Here is a 17,480-nt window from a genome sequence, read left to right as displayed (position 1 = left end):
CGCTTCCTGTACAAAGGTGCTTGAAACAACATCTGTCATTACATCAAAGAAGGTGTTATTGCCAAGTGCAGCTGGAAGAGTTCTAATAATGAGATGCTTTTAAATGAGGTTATAATGAAAAGAAATCTGTGTGAAATGGCTGAGCCTTTTTCTAGGAAAATAAAAACGTGTGCAGTTTCCTCCCTTTATAGTCTTACTACATAAACCGTGTTTTGCATGTGTTTAGTGCAATCATTGCTCTATGTGAGAAGCTTGAGAATTCATTTCTAGTTGTGAAAAGTGCAGTTTGTGTATGTGTGTGTGTGCGCACGCGCGCGCACTCCATGTTGGAAAGGCACCATTACAGAAGGTTGCTATGGTGTTGAATTCGCTCTCTTCAGGAGAAAAGCCCCTCTGATGAATGTGGTGTTTGTAGATTCTGAACCAGTATGAGAATTCCTGAATGAGAGTCTAGAAAAAGTTATAATAAACCCATTATACAATTAAAAAGGAGAAGAGCTGCCCTCCAGAATGTGAATCCAAACCCAGAAAAGTGTTCAGTGAACAAGAACAATACTCAGTGGGTTTTCAAATTGATGGAGCTTTCCAATGGCAACTAATTTGTTCCAGCATTCAAGTGAGCATAATTAACAGAGACTTTCTTTCTTAGGCCGATTACCCTCCAAAAACCATGCCAACATTGTAACTGTAAGCAGTGAAAACCAATATTTATGAGGGGGATTGTGCAAGAGTTTGTGTGACAGATGGACATTTTATCACTGTTGATGTTTGGAATTCCCTTGAAAAGTAATGTAATATCTTGTTATTTATGAATGAATGAACAAATGATTGTGCTTTGCTGCCCGGGTTTTCTTTAAAAAGAGCAATGTTGAATCTGTTTCGCTGTTTAGCCCCTATTTCTTTATGTTAGGCATCCTCATATATTCTAAAGCAAAAGCTGAAAAATCATAATTGTGTTTTTATTACAGATACAGATCCACGTGTCTTAGAAAAACAAGAATTACAGCAGCCAACCTATGTTGCCCTCAGTTACATTAATAGGTAAGCCATTTTCAGAATTTATAGCAACTTCGTATCTGCCACATGTTTGTTTTTTAAATGTATCTTTTTAACATTAGAAAAAATTGTTTTCAGTCTTAAAATATTTACTGGAGATTATTTAACATCCACCTCTATACAGAATTTTGTTTCTCCGTCGCAGAGCTGTAGGATTGTAGTGTTCTGTGCGTATGTCTGAAAACAGGACTGATTTATAAGCTCATTCTGGAAGTATTTTGTATGCAGAGTTAGAATATGCTCTTTTGACTTCATAGGGCAGTTTGAGAGATTAATGGATGTATGTTTGAGTGAAACTTTTAAACCCTGGGGTGAGGAGGTACTTTATGAATTCAGAACATTGTTGGAATATCAGAATATATCAGGATATAATAAATCGAAATAATTTAATATCAGAAGGTTATTTAGTAGCAGCTCATTTTTAGTAAAAACACTCTCAGCAACCATCCCATCTGTGCAGAGTAACATGAGTTTTTACTGTAACTGAACGTGTGAGCATGACTTTAGAGAACACTTAGGACTTCATCTGTCAGATCTAAAAGGAGACTTGGTGTTTCAGCCAGCTTAATTAAGGAGACAGTGATTTCTGGAGACAACCTAAAATCAACTTACATTAAGAAAACATACACCCCCAGAGAGAGAAAGGCAAAGCAAAAGCAAAACTAACTGGCTTTTAATGAGAATGAAAAACTCTGCTCGTAAGTCAGTGCATGAATTTCTATCAACTGTCCCTTTTTCATATGAGGCGAAGAGTGGTTTTCCTTCTCTTGGTACCAGAGCTGAAGTTCAGAGTCTGAAGTAGAAGACTGGGAATGAATTATCTGTACTGTTCCATTTCGAGGCATTTTTTGGGGGAAACTTACTCATCTTTAGAGAGCTTTGAGTTGGAGTTGCCTGTACTCCATTTCAAGTTCTTTTAGAAAGCATGTTTTTAAAATGATTCATTAACATCAACCTCTATCTGCATATTATTGCCTTTGGATTTCTTGCTTACCAGCCTTGCCTAGAAGTGGGGTAAAGCATCTACAGGGTCTCACTGCCTATGATTTTTGAAATTTTAAGTAGAACACCTTCAAAACCACATCAGAGGGATCCCTGGGTGGTGCAGCGGTTTAGCACCTGCCTTTGGCCCAGGGCACGATCCTGGAGACCCGGGATCGAATCCCATGTCGGGCTCCCGATACATGGAGCCTGCTTCTCCCTCTGCCTATGTCTCTGCCTCTCTCTCTCTCCCTCTCTGTGTGACTATCATAAATAAATAAGAAAAAAAATTTTAAAAAAAAACCACATCAGATACAAATGAAGGTTTATGTGCTTATCTGGATTTCTCACAAAACCGGTTTTTGATGATTAACCTACATTTTGAAAAGTCTTTTATACATTAGAATTATGTGTATGTGATATGTTAATTAGCCTAATATTGGGCAATAGGATCAATAGGCTTCTGGATTAACTGGCCTTGAATAAGATTTTTTAGTAGTGCAGCTGTTGTGTTTCGGGTAAAACTTTACCTGTGTGTGGACAATTTCATAGAATACCAAACCTTATTCTAGTAAGAATCTGAGCTTTTCACATTCATTCTTCTTCACATTGTCCAACCACGTTGGCAGCAGGGATCTACTCATTACATAGGCGTTCTATTCCCTGGAGAAATACTCTGAGAAATATTTGGTAGTCCCAAATACTCTGGTGTGATTTGGGACTATCAAAGAAGACACTATCGACAAGGGCCACACACAACAAAGCTACCAGAGAACTTGAATCAAGTATGGTAGTTTAGCATAAACTGTGCAGTAGGAGAAGCTTGAATCTGAGTCTTCGCATAGGAAAAACAATGACGTGAACATACAGTTCTTGGAATTCGCCACATCCTGTCCCAGACGATACAGAGTTGACGTATGAGAGGATGGATGTGTTTGCTGGTCTTTAGGTGACGAGAAGGACTGTGTACAGAGATTGCCCAGGTTACTAACAACTTTTCTCACTCGAGATCCCTTTGTGAACAGTGTCACGTTGGTAACGTAGTACATTAACATAGGACAGTCTGTGTATTTGTAGGTGATGGATAAACACTTAGTAAATGAGAAGACCAAGCCATGGATAGCTATGAGGAAGAAGTCAGGTCTGGCAACAAGGAGAGTCAGGTGAAAAGGAGTTGTAGGGCTCTTAGACCTAGAAGGGAAACCCTGGAATTCACACGAAGCCAGTACAGGATTCAAGAAGAGAGTAATGAGTTTAACTGGAAAGAAAGTCTGCTTGACAGCAATATCCTGCAGCAGAAAAGAGTGCTATTAGGGGAAAAAAAATAATTTTTTTTCTCTCCAACCTCAGGGGAAAATAAAGCTTAATTTTGCTGAACAGTGAAGACAGAAAAAGAATATTTCTCTGCTCATGTATCTGTTTATACAACTCTAATGTACTTTTGGACATCCCAAAATTGAGATGAAACTTTCTTTGGCAAGAACATTGCCAAAGAGTGAAAACAACAGACTTTGGGCCCTTCAAATGGAGCTAGCTTTTTGGATTCTAAAAAAGAAAAGAACTGAGTGGAAATTGGAGCCTATATTTATATGTTTTAAATTGCCTTACTCTCTTGAACCCAATGTATTGAACAAACTTTTAATTCCTTGAAAAGCAGTTCTGTTACAACACCTGAGCAAATTTTAAAATCTAAATAGTGAGAATGAGACAGACTGAATGAATTAGGGTTCTGGGAACAGTTTGGGGCGAGGGAGATGGATATGAACTTTAAAGATAGGAAGCTCTGTTAATTTTGTGATGTGAGGAGCAAGAATAAGTCCATGTAATGGGAAGTTTAATTACTGCATCTGTATAATATTCGTATACCTGGGAAGTATAAAGTGCAAAAATATAAGACTTTGAGAGCGAATATAGAAGAAATAATACTAGAAAGAGCAAATATAACATTTCTTATGCTCTGAGCTCTATGCTAAACATTTTTTTTTACATGGCTTATTTCAGTCTTCACAATAACCCTATGAAGGAGGTACTGTGATGATCTCCACTATACAGGGAGGGATAGAAGTTAAGTGACTTGTCATAGGTCCCCAGGTGGTACGCTGGGGATTATTGGGTTCAAACCTACATCATTAGGCTCCAGAATCTGGGCTCCTAATCACTGTACAACCTGATTTGTTGGGATATCAGAGTTACATGCTAGTTTACTTTAGAAAAGTAAAAAGAAAATTTGGAAAACTAATGTTAGAAAAATACAGTAGGACAGCTGGGCAGAGGGGCACAGAGAGACCTAAAAATCAGGGTATATTGCCAAGCTGTAGATAACCAGAGGGTAGCAACCTAGTAAAACAGTAGGAGACAGCAGGAGCTAAACCTGCCATAAGTGAGGCAATCAGTAACTCCTAAATGATACATTGCTATGGGAAAAGCAAATTGAGTGTGCCAGGCACATCCTAGCAGAGCAAGCAGGCCTCTGCTGTCCTGGAGAGGGATGCCTTCCATTGCAGGCAGAAAGGGTGGAGCTCATGAGCGGGGTGCACAGGGGACAGGATGGGTCAGGACTATCTTCACTCCCCCTCTCACCAGTAGGCACGTGATAGGTGAGCAGCAGGGTGAAGTCAGGTGAGCCTCCATCAAAAGGCTGATGAGAAACTAGCCCATACTTGGAGGTTTCCTTCCCCTGAAGGTGATGTGGTTCAGGTGGCTGCCTTGAGGTGATAAGATGGCTTATTAGTAACTTGTGACTCTGCAAAATAGGTACCTGAGATAACCTAAACCTAGTAGCCTACATGGCCATGGCTGCTAGTTAGACTATCTTTTCTACAAAATGTTTTTCTTAATTTAGAAATGTTATTTTAACCTCAATTTTTCAATTGTGTATATGATTTTGAGGTGAACTGTAAAGGAGTATCCTGCCTAGGCCCAAATTGGTACCTTTCTTGCGGTCAATTCCTTGTTGTTTACTACCTAATAAAGATCTAATAGTTCTCATATCTAAACTACAGCTCTACTCCAGTTCTCTTTGTCAGACTGCATTGCCACAAGAGTTAGGTTTCACCTCCTCTGAAAATGGCTTTTTATTTAGCTTCGTGTTTGCTATTAAATTGCAAATTCTAAAATGAGTTTCATAGAACACCAATTCCAAAGGGTATTTTCTTGTGTCTGTCTGTCTCTCTCACACATACCTCATTTACTCACAAAGGATTCTGTGGTCAATTAAATATGGGGAAAATCTGAGTTAAATAAAATGGGTTTCTTTACTGCAGGATTTATCAGATCTTTTCCTTTGCTGCTATGCATTCTAAGTCTCTAGGAGAAAATCTGTTTCTCATAGGGACCTGATCCCAGAGCACTTTTTCTTGAAGCATCTGATGGGACTTGTTCTGCATATACCGGCAGGGGGTTGCTAGAATTACATCACTTTCACCTGCATCCTCAACTTCCCCAAGGAACCCTGGAGCCTTTTATTCAGGAAAGCATTCTATTCTTTTCCTGGTTCAAAAATCAGAAGACTACTTTTTTCCTCATGGTCAGCTGGGACAAAGGAGAAAATTGTGCCCTTCTATGATAACCCAGTCAACTTGTCTTGTGCCTTATTTATTTGAGAGAGAGTGGAGGGGCAGGAGGGAGAGGTAAAGAATGTCTTAAGCAGACTCCCTGCCCAATCTTAGGACCCTGAGATCATGACCTGAGCCAAAACCAAGAGTCTGACACTTAACCAACTTGTACCTCTTTTTATTTTTTTTTAATCTTTGAAAGTTTTGAGAGAGATTGAGAGCATGCATGAATAGGGGGGAGGAGCAGAGGGGGGGGAGAAGCAGACACCCCACTAAGCAGGGGGCCTGACCTCAGGACCCAGAGATCATGACCTGAGCTGGAAACAGACACTAAACCAACTGAGCCACCAGGGCACCCCTTCGTGCCTCTTTTAATAGTAATCCCTTTACTTCTCACAGCCTTCCCAGATACCTAGTTGGTTTCTATGAAAACAAAACTTAATTTTCTTACTTAGAAACTATCACAGTTGATTTCCCCCATCTCCAATGTCATTCTCTTCTCTCTTTGAGAAATAGGACAATGTAGTAGTTATGAGTATGGGAGGAGTGGGGTGCCTGGCTGGCTCAGTCAATGGGGCATGCATTCCTTGATCTTGGGGTTGTAAGTTCAAGCTCCACATTGGGTATAGAGCTCACTTAAAAATCTTTAAAACAAAAAAATGGACAAGTCAGGCTACTTAGGTTTGAGTCCTTTTTCTGCTATTCATGAACTTTGTGAGCAAATTGACAAGTCTCAGCGTCTGTTTCCTTCTAATGACACATTCCTCATTTTGAGTATTGATTTGTGTATATGAAGCACATGCAGCGGTGCTTATGACAGTGTTGTATAGGTCTAAGTCTTTATTTTTTTTATATTCTACTCTTGCAAGTCACTGTTTTCTCTCTCAAAGCAATAATTAGAGGAACAAGTGCAGAGGGGAAGCACTGCTTTGGCATGGAGCCAGAACACCTCTCACCAGGAAATATACTCCATGAGGACAGGGACATTTTCTGTCTCCCACAACTGTGTCCCCACTCCCCAGAACAGTGTCTGGCACATAGTAGACTCTCAGTATTTACTGAATGACCACAACTGTGTCCCCACTCCCCAGAACAGTGTCTGGCACATAGTAGACTCTCAGTATTTACTGAATGAGTGAACGAATGCATTGTGATTTTGTGTCTGAGTCAAAGAGAGTGACTACATGGGGGATTCCAGGAACTCTAGGGATGCTTATGTGAGAAATCAGGAGCCTCTGGTACTCACGTTGAGAGGGCTACGTGATAAAAATGGCATGTTGTACATTTATTTAGCACTCATGTGGATTGCAGTACAAAAATCTGTTAAGTGGTGGCTATCAATAGTTCTCCTGCCATAAACAACTGGACAAACTTAGGAGATAATGGTTTGTAAGCTCTGGATAATAGGCAGTAAAGACTGATCCCTGAGAGAAAGGAAGCATGATCACCTGGCTCACTCTGAGGACCATTTTCTTACTGCAGTGGAGTTCCCTAGAACTGTTCAAACCTGAGCACAGCACAACAGTCCCACTGCCCTAGGAAGAGAGAGGTCGATGGTTGGGGTAACTAAAGCTGCTGGAATCTGTAGCACAGGGGGACTATAGATGAGGGATCTGTGTAGAAGAGGATCACAGAAGTTTGTATGAGGGTCCTTCATGAGTCCATGGCTGAGGATGGGCTGTGTGTATTATTTGGTATAAGACTGTAAATCTTCCCAAGGAGCAGCGAACACATGGGTGAGAATGAAACCATGAGACCAGAGGTGAGGTGTTGCTAGTAGGCATTGCATTCCAGCCCAGCCAGGATGGAAATGACTGGTTAGCACCCTACTCTTCTACCTGAGATATTAGAAATAAGAACTTTGTCCTAGAGCGTGCCCTGCTTTAGAGCCACTCTAAAAACCCCTAAAACCGGGCAGCCCGGGTGGCTTAGCGGTTTAGCGCCGCCTTCAGCCCAGGGTGTGATCCTGGAGACCTGGGATCGAGTCCCACGTCAGGCTCCCCATATGGAGCCTGCTTCTCCCTCTGCCTCTCTCTCTCTCTCTCTCTCTCTCTCTCTCTCTCTCTGTGTGTGTGTGTGTGTGTGTGTGTGTGTGTGTGTCTCAAATAAATAAAATCTTAAAAAAAAAAAAACTTGCTCCACTAATGCTTTAAAAAAAAATAAAATTAAATAAAATAAAAACCCCTAAAACCAAGACTCTATAAGATCTTCAGAGGAGACAAAGTTCACAAGTGAGTCCTGACAAGTTAGATATTCTTAGAAAACACTTTGGGCTTTCCACAGATTTGCCCTAAGAAGGTATACATTTAGGCCTATACAGGTTCAACATAATCAGCCTGAAACTGAACTGCCTGCTAGAACAAAAATCACTAGTCTTCATAGGAATGAATCTGATATGACAATGTCTAATATGCAATAAAAAATGACTAGACATGAAGGACAGAAAAGTCTTATCCTTAGATGAGGGGGGGGAAAAGCAGTCAACAAAGACTCTCCCTAACATCTGATATGGTCCAGATGTTAGTTTTGGGAAACAAAGACTTGAAAGCAGTCATTATAAATGTGTTCAAGAACTCAAAGGAAGAATACACTAAATTAAATAAGAGGTGGTTTTGAATGAAAATAAAACCAGTCTGGATGCTTTTTTAAAAATTCTACCAGAGTATAAACTGCTTCATGAAAGCTTTCTTCCTTTTCACCCCACTTTTATTCCCACTCCAAAACCTCACCTAATTCCCCCAAACCATCACTCTGGCTGTTTCAGTTGGACTCATTTTTGCCAGATTATAGTCCGTCATAGCCTCATAAAAAAAAAGCTGTAATTAGCCAAGTGTGCACTGACCTTCTATTTTATACAAACAAGACTGAAACATTTGATTTTTTTTTTAAATCTAAAGGCAGTAGGTTTTTTTAATGAAACCACCTGTTTGTGGTCTTCTGAGAGCAGTCTGTATTTATTACAATACAAGACATGCTTTCCTCTTTGTCCACCAGATCTGAAGTTCTCTGTGCCCCAGCCCCATACTGAAGTTTGTGGCCTAATGCATGCCATAAACATGTTGCATGCTGTTAGATCTCAAACACCAGACGTTGTGCTACCATTTTCTCAACCTGTGTTTTTTATGAACATCAGTTGAAACAAAGCTGAGATGGCTGCCTGCCAGATTTTCCTTGTAATATTGCTAACCTGATTTGGCTTGTTCATTGTGTTTTGCAAAAACCATGTACTCTCAAGAGACACAGAGAAACTGGAAAAAACTCTTATGTGACATTTTGGCTTGCTTCAGCAGAATTCGCTTGTGCTGCTGGCATGAAACACATGGTGAGAGAGGGGAGTCCTGGCAGAACTTGGTGATATGATTTGCTTGTTAGAATCTGGGCTTCTTGGATAACTTACTTCTTTGCTGTCCAGTTTGTTCTTAGCTCAGTGTTTTAAAGCAGGTTGCTTATACAGTTACCTGTTAGGTCAGTTTTTTTTAATGTTTCTTGTGTCTACCATCAGTATTTAGGACTGATCTTTTTTTTTTTATTCCAGTATAGTTAGCATACAGTGATATATTAGATTCAGGTGTACAGTGTGGTGATTCAACAATTGCATATAACACCCAGTGCTCATCACAAGTCCAGTCTTAATCCCTATCACCTATTTCACCCACCCACCCACTTCCCCTCTGGTAACTATCAGTCCTTTTATTTAAGAGTCTGGTTTTTTGTTTCTCCCTCTTTTTTTTTTTTCTTCGTTCATTTGTTTCTTAAATTCCATATGTGAGTGAAATCATATGGTATTTCTTTCTCTGACTTATTTCACTTAGCATTATACCCTCTAGATCCATCCATGTTGTTGGAAATGGCAAGAGTTCATTCTTTTCATGGGTGAGTAAGGTTCCATTGTATGTGTGTGTATTTATACATACCATTTTATCCATTCATCTATCAGTGGACACTTGGGCTGCTTCCAGAATTTGGCTGTTGTAAATCATGCTGCAATCAATCTAGAGATGTATTTTTCAAATTATTGTTTTCATACTTCTTGGGCAAATATCCAATAGTGGAATTGCTGGATCATATGGTAATTCTATTTTACATTTTTAAGGAACCTCCATACTGTTTTCCACAGTGACTACACTAGTTTGCATTCCTACCAACAGTGTATGGGGGTTCCTTTTTTTTTTTTTTTTTTTTTTACAGAAGAAGGACTTTTTTTTTTTTTTTTTTTTTTTATTTATGATAGTCACAGAGAGAGAGAGGCAGAGACACAGGCAGAGAGAGAAGCAGGCTCCATGCACCGGGAGCCCGACGTGGGATTCGATCCCGGGTCTCCAGGATCGCGCCCTGGGCCAAAGGCAGGCGCCAAACCGCTGCGCCACCCAGGGATCCCCTGTATGGCTGTATGGGGGTTCCTTTTTCTCCACATCCTCCCCAACCCTTGTTGTTTCTTGTATTTTATATTTCACCCATTCTGGTAGGTGTGAGGTATTATCTCATTATAGTTTTGTTTTGCATATCCCTGATGATGAGTGATGCTGAGCATCTTTTCATGTATATGTTGACTATTTTTATGTCTTCTGTGGAGAAATGTCTGTTCATATCTTCTGCTCATTTTGAGTATATAGGATATAACTGTACTGGAATTAATACCTCAAAACAATACCTTGTTTTTGAGGTATTGAGCTGTAAAAGTTCTTTATCAGATATGTTATTTGTAAATATTTTTTCCCATTCAGTAGGTTTTCTTTTAGTTTTGTTGATTTCCTTTGCTGCACAGAGCTTTTTGTTTTGATGTAGTTTTAATAGTTTTTGCTTTCATTTCTTTTGCCTCAAGAGATCTATCTAGGAAAACGTTGCTACAGCTGATGAAATTACAGAAATTACTACCTGTGTTCTCAAGAACTTTTATGGTTTCAAGTCTCACATTTAGGTCTTTAATCCACTTTGAGCTTATTTTTGTGGACCATGTAAGAAAGTACTCTAGTTTCATTCTTTTGCATGTAGCTGTCCAGTTTTCCCAACACCATTTGTTAAGAAGATTTTTCCCATTGCATATTTTTATAGTTTTTTAAAATTATTCTTTATGCCCAATGTGGGGCTTGAACTCAGATTCTTGAAATCAAGAGTCATATGCTCTACCAACTGAGCTAGTCATGTGCTTCCCACCCCCATTGCCTATTCTTTCCTTCTTTGTCAAAGATTAACCCATAATCTTGGGTTTATTTCTGGGCGCTCTATTCCATTGATCTATGTGTCTATTTTATGCCAGTGCCATACTGTTTTAGATACTACAGCTTTGTAACATGAAGTTTGGAACTATGATACCTCCAGTTTGTTCTTTTCAAGATTGCTTTGGCTATTTGAGGTCTCTTGTGATTCTATACAAATTTTAGGATTGTTCTAGTTCTGTGAAAAATGCTATTGATATTATTTTGATAGAGATTGCATTGAATCTGTAGATTGTTAAAATGTCCATATTACCAAAATCAATGTTATTGTTCCCAATCCATGAGCATAATAGATTTGTATCATTTGTTTCATTTTATTTCATTTGTTTGTGTCCTCAGTTTCTTTCATCAATGTTTTATAGTTTTCAGAGTACAGGTATTTTACCTCTTTGACTAGGTTTATTCCTACATATTGTTTTTGGTGCAATTGTAAATGGAACCATTTTCATAATTTCTCTTTCTGCTACTTCATTATTAGTGTGTAGAAATGCAACAGATTTCTGTATATTGATTTTGTATCTGGTGACCTCACTGAACTGATTTATAAGTTCTAGTAGTTTTTGGGTGGAGTCTTTAGGGTTTTCTATATAGAGTATTATTATGACTTATCTTTTATTATGCATCTTTGAATACAGTTCAAAGCTGCATTACATTTTTTTTAAATTTTTTTTTTAAATTTATTTATAATAGTCACAGAGAGAGAGAGAGAGAGGCAGAGACACAGGCAGAGGGAGAAGCAGGCTCCATGCACCGGAAGCCTGATGTGGGATTCGATCCTGGGTCTCCAGGATCGTGCCCCGGGCCAAAGGCAGGCGCCAAACCGCTGCGCCACCCAGGGATCCCTGCATTACATTTTTAAAAAATCTTCAAACTTACTGGAATGAGATACCATGATATTGAAAGAATCTAGTAATAGACTTAGATTTTCTTTTTTTTTTTTTTTCCCTTTGTAGAAATCCATTCCCTGGACTTATCCTAAGTAAGAGCTGCTATACTTTCAGTGTTTCTGACTGTGACATTTCTGTGTTGATCAGTGTCCAGTGCCACCTCTTCTCTCCCCCTATTCAGGCCAGTTGCTGGATATTAACTTGGAGTTTGTCAACTTGCATTAATTGTCTTGTGTCATTGACCCTGCTCACTCATTATCTCCACTCTGAGCCTCAGATAAAACTAACAAGTGCCTCTCTACTGAGGCTAGCTTTTGAGAATCACTACAGAAAAGCACCTAGCAGTGTGATTCATTTCACTGCAAATACAACCTTTCCAACATAGCTGGGCCCTCAAGACTGTCCCATAATCCTTTTTCATCTCATGTTAAAACCTGGCTAAACTTACCACAGTCAGTTTCTAGTGTACCTATTATACTAAAGTTCCTAAAGGAATTCCCAATCCCCTCATCAGCAGATATTCTCAGTTCCTGTACTGAGCAGATAAAGACTGTTTCTGTGTCCACTCTCAACTTCCCTCTTCATCATCTCCAAATTCATCTGGATCTTTCATCCAGTTATACTCTACACCCATCTCTGATCCCAATGGCCTGGAAATCCCTCTCCTCTGGCTTCATTTAATAACAGCACATATACCTGAAGGTTTTGTCTGTCCTAAGAATTCCCTATCCATTTCTCTTCATGGATACCTATGGCATCTTCCTTGACACTTCACCTACTTGGTCTACCTGCATCGATGCCATTGGCTACTTTGTTTCTGAAAACTTTCTTCTCTTGTGCCCATTAACTTGTTCTGTCCTTGTGCTTCTTCTACTTCTTTTCAACACATGGCGGCTTCTTCCTAATTTGTGTCTCTAGTATTTTGCTTTTCTGTGTATATTTCCTCCATTCCATGAGTTTACCTCTATTTCCTCTGTGGAAAGGACTCCTCAACCCATAACCCCAGCTTCCTTCCAATCTTAATTTCTAAATGCCCTCTACTTCTTGGTACATGAATAGTCAGTATGGGCTCCACTTACCCAGTGCTAGGTCCATTACTTCACATCTCTCTTTGAAAATAATCCTTCTTTTTGGATTTATAATGTTGTTTAATGGTGCCTACTCATTCATTAATCTTGGAAGCTTGGAGTTAACTATCTGCTTGCTATCTCTTTTCCTCCCATTTCCAAATAACCAGACACCAAATTTGCAACATCTGCAACCTAATCACCTCTTAAATGCTTCCCCTGCTACTGTCTATACTTGAGCCTCTAAATTCCTATTTTGATTATCCCAAGAACTCCCAAATCTCCATGCTTGCCCTGTTTTCTCCACTGCAGCCTACTAGCTGCCATCTAAAGATTTGTCAAAAGAATCAGCACCATGTACAAAAATCTTCCGTGTTTTGCCTTTAGCTTGCTATGTTCTCCCTCTTTTCTGGCTAGGACAACTCTACTTTTCAAAATCAACTTTTAATGCTACCTATTTTATGAATTTTCCCGACCCTCCCAGACAGAATTGTTTACTTCTTTATTTTCCAAAACCATTGTGTTAACACACTTTGCTATGACCATTGAATCATATAAAATTTAAGTTTGTATACATTTAAAAGGAGTAGCAGCTTCTTTCTTCTCTCCCTAAGTCCTCACTAAACCCCTACCCAAAGTCACCATGTAACATCATGGTGTAGGTATCCATCTACATTCTTCCTTAGGTGCAGACAGGTATGTAGAGCTTTGGTTGTGGCATTTTTCTTTTAAGATTTTATTTATTTATTTATGAGAGACACAGAGAGGCAGAGACATAAGCAAAGGGAAAAGCAGGCTCCCTGAGGGGAGCCTGATGGGGGAGTTGAACCCAGGACCCCAGGATCATTACCTGAGTCAAAGGCAGACACTCAACCGCTGAGCCTCCCAGGCGTCCCTGGTTGTGGCATTTTTAAAAATGGGAGACTGAAACGTGAATAAATATATAAAATCTAAAAAAAAATATATATATATATATATAAAATCTATAATATACAAACATTATAATGCACCTATTACTTTGTTTTTCATTTAATATCTTTCCACATCAAAGAGGTAGATCTAACTCCCTTTTTAATAGTGACATACGGGATCCCTGGGTGGCACAGCGGTTTGGCGCCTGCCTTTGGCTCAGGGCGCGATCCTGGAGACCCGGGATCGAATCCCACGTCGGGCTCCCGGTGCATGGAGCCTGCTTCTCCCTCTGCCTGTGTCTCTGCCTCTCTCTCTCTCTCTGTGACTATCATAAATAAAAATTAAAAAAAAATAATAGTGACATACAATTCTAAGAAATGGACATGTGGCACTTCAACTTCCCCCGTGCTAGTTGGACACTCAAGTTTCCAGATTTGTTTCTGTTTGTCTTTTGCTCCTAATAACAGTGCTATAATGTAGATTCATCCCTATTTATTCTACAGGTCTGTATTTTTTGCTTATATTTCTTTATTAGTAGAATCTCAGTCTGATCACCCTCCTCTCCTGACAGTGGCTTCTTGTCACCTCTGGAATAAAAGTAAAACTCCTCACCATGGCAAGTAAGGCTTCTATGATCAGATGACCCCTACCTCTAACACCCTCCAGCAAGAGCCACCATTCTTGTTCCTTGAGCACACTCAGCTCCTCCTGCTCCCAGTTCTTGGGCTGCCAGTACCTTTGATGGGATGCTCTTTCTCTGATCAGAGCTTCACACAGTTCCTCCCTTCAGGTACCCAGTCCAATGTTACCTGCACAGCAGGCTTCCCTGACCACCAAATGAAATAGTTCCCTATCCACTTTTTCCCTCATTCTGCTTTCTTGTTCTTTGTGGTACTTACTTATCACTACCTGAAATAATTGTTTCTGTTGAATGAATACCTGTCTTCCTCACTGAGACTATGAGCTCCTTGGGGGCAGGAACTTTGTCTATCTTGGTAATCACTATATCCCCAGCTTCTAGAACAGTACCCGTTACACATAGATTTTTCAATAAATACATTTTAAATAAATGTGGGAATAACAGTTTGTGTGTGTGTGTGCATGTGTAGTATTGTGTTGCCCTCTCATGTGTTTTACTCATTTTAATTCCTACCTCTTCACACCTGACTGTATGTTAACTATTTGAAATCAACGGATTGTTGTGCATAACGGCAAACTTTAACATAAGGGATGACCTTGGAGATTCTCCCCCCGACCCCCCTTCCTACCACCATACACATTTACAAAATGACTCAAGGCGCTATACCTCTTATTTCATTTGGAAATTCAGATCACTGGCAGTAATCTACTTGATTTATCGTTTTCCCCTTATGTGTAGCACCTCGGAGTTAATTAAGAAGGCCATGAATCTTCCCTCCATAGCTCTAGCATACTCCCATTTGCGAGATACTCTCATATTGCTGAGACTGTTGATTTGGGACTCAAGTTGAAACATTACTTAATTTTCTCACATTGAGCTTCATTATGCTGAGCCTAAAGACTACTCTTGCCTTTGAAGGCCCCTTCACTGGCAAGCTTTAAAATAGCTCTGTGTTCCCAGTTTCTAAATAACTTGTTCTCATTTCCGCCACCATGGCCAAGACCTTGCCCGCTGGCTCAAAGTAGTGCAGCTAGGTCAGCCTCATGTCCCCAGAAAGACCTCTCCCTCCTCAGCCAGAGTGTAGACTCTCACCTCTGGTCTGTGCATTGGCTGTCTTCAGCAATAGAAGTGTGGACATAGGACAGCTACACAGCTATGTGGTCTCAATACAAGACCATCTCGCCTGAACAAGTGAAGAGTCCAGCTATAAGAAATCATTAACCTTAATTCCTTAGAAGACTGGTGCTAAATTTTATAGAAATTGTCATGCTAAGGAAGAATGAAATGTGTAATAGAGAAAATGACTGGGATGCCTGGGTAGCTCAGCAGTTGAGCGTCTGCCTTTGGCTCAGGGCATGATCCTGGAGTCCTGGGATTGAGTCCCGCATCGGGCTCCCTGCATGGAGCCTGCTTCTCCCTCTGCCTGTGTCTCTGCCTCTCTCTCTGTGTCTCTCATGAATAAATAAATAGAATCTTTAAAAAAAAATAGAAAATGACTTTGTCTCATCATTTTCAATACAGAGTAGCTTGTGTTGAGCACCTACTCTGTGCAAGGCACTGGGCAGTGCACTTGGCTGTGTCATCTGTAATCTCATAGTGCCCTGTGTCTCAGCTCTTCTCTTTTAGACCTAATGAATTCCCAAGAAGGCTGTGGGAGCTCTTAACCTTTTTAATGCCTTATACCCCTTTGGAGAACTGATAAAACCTATGGACTATTTCCAAAATGTTTTTAAATTCATAAACCAAACTACATGGGATTATGGAGAAAATGAATTATATTAAAATGTGCTTTTCAAAATATTAAAATTATAAATTTGTGGTGTTGTAGCATGTGCTGCTTTATTGAGGCCTTTAAGGAAGCTTAGGTGCTGAGTTAATAGCCTCCATAATTTCAAATTAGTGATGAGTATAAATATCTTGAGACCTCTGTTAAAATTATACCATGATATCAAATTATCCATGACTTCTATGGATGCAAAGTCATAAGTAGAGTGAAAATACTGTGGCTAGTTGTCTAGACTTGTTACTGAAAGAAACGCTATGTTTCAGTTAGAGTTCCAGTTTAGAGGTTACTGGAGGTAAAGATGTCAGTTATTTTTTTTTTAATCCAAGTTCACAGATCTCCTGAATCCTACTAACAGCCCCTGTGGGTTCACAGACCCCAGGTTAAGAACACCTCAGTTAGGTGTCACAGTTACTAAGCAGCTTTTAGAGGTGGACTCAGACCCAAATGTATGCAACTCCAAGGTCTTTGCTTTTTCTTGTATGCCCTAGAAATTTTTCATCCTCTTGCTCTGCTTTCCATTAGAATTTCACACAGTTTACATGTCATTGGGCTGCTTTGTGTGGAGTAGGCCATGGCAAAAGCAAATAATAAAAATTAATATGTGGATAGCAACCCCTTTTATTTTACAAAGAACTTCACAAATATTTCCAAGTATACTAGTTTCTTGGGAAATCACACATTTTCTCCATTGAGCCATGATTCCACTATAAAAGATTGTTCTTACCTTATTTTTGTCAAGGATCAGACAAATTTTGCAGTGACTTGTCCAAGTTCACACACAGCTTGTAAATGGCAGACTTGGGACTTGATCTCCTAAATCTTTTTGTTGTATAGCCCTCTTCTTGTCCTTCTTCACGATTGCCTAGACTCTAAGGTAAAAAGAAGTCAGGGGATTTCTCTCAAAGAATCATGGAATCCAGGCGTGTCCTGGATGAGGGCCAGGTCTCCCAATCTCCACCTCCATTGTCTCTCACACATTGCCTCTAAAAACCTACTACTCAGAATTTACGCACACAGAATTCTTTAATCGGATATGCAGACCAGGTGGGGTTACCAGACTTGAATAATTTAAGTGCTAGCTTGTATTTTATGCCCTTGTCTTCATTTGCCGATAAAACCAAACAAGTGAGGAGAATTTTTCATTCCACCCTAAGCAGGTGATAATTTAGTCACTGGTCATTGCACTCATGTCATGCCTGTCCCAGGGGCTTTTTTCCCTTGCCTGATGCAAGTTAGTGCATTTTCCTTGACAACCAATTCACTCTGTACCGTTGCTAAGGCCATAAACGTGCTATTCGACAAGCAGAAAGATTTGCAGAGAAGCCTTCCCAGTGGCTTCCACCTTCTGTGACCACTGAAATTTCCCCACAGATTTAGGTGA

The 17,480-nt window shown here is 39.8% G+C and overlaps 1 protein-coding gene across 1 annotated transcript in view; it reads left to right on the top strand.

Moving 5' to 3' along the window:
* Window positions 1-17,480, top strand: part of JAZF1 (JAZF zinc finger 1) — a 338,967-nt gene that overhangs the window by 191,156 nt on the left and 130,331 nt on the right. The window contains exon 2 of the mRNA XM_041728188.1: window positions 969-1,041. Coding sequence (XP_041584122.1) covers window positions 969-1,041 — 73 coding nt within the window. The remainder of the gene's footprint in view (window positions 1-968; window positions 1,042-17,480) is intronic.

This window comes from Vulpes lagopus, chromosome 13, assembly GCF_018345385.1.
Source record: "Vulpes lagopus strain Blue_001 chromosome 13, ASM1834538v1, whole genome shotgun sequence".
Classification (NCBI taxonomy): domain Eukaryota; kingdom Metazoa; phylum Chordata; class Mammalia; order Carnivora; family Canidae; genus Vulpes; species Vulpes lagopus.
Note: the sequence above shows the minus strand (reverse complement) of the source record. Positions and strands in the feature narration are given on the sequence as shown.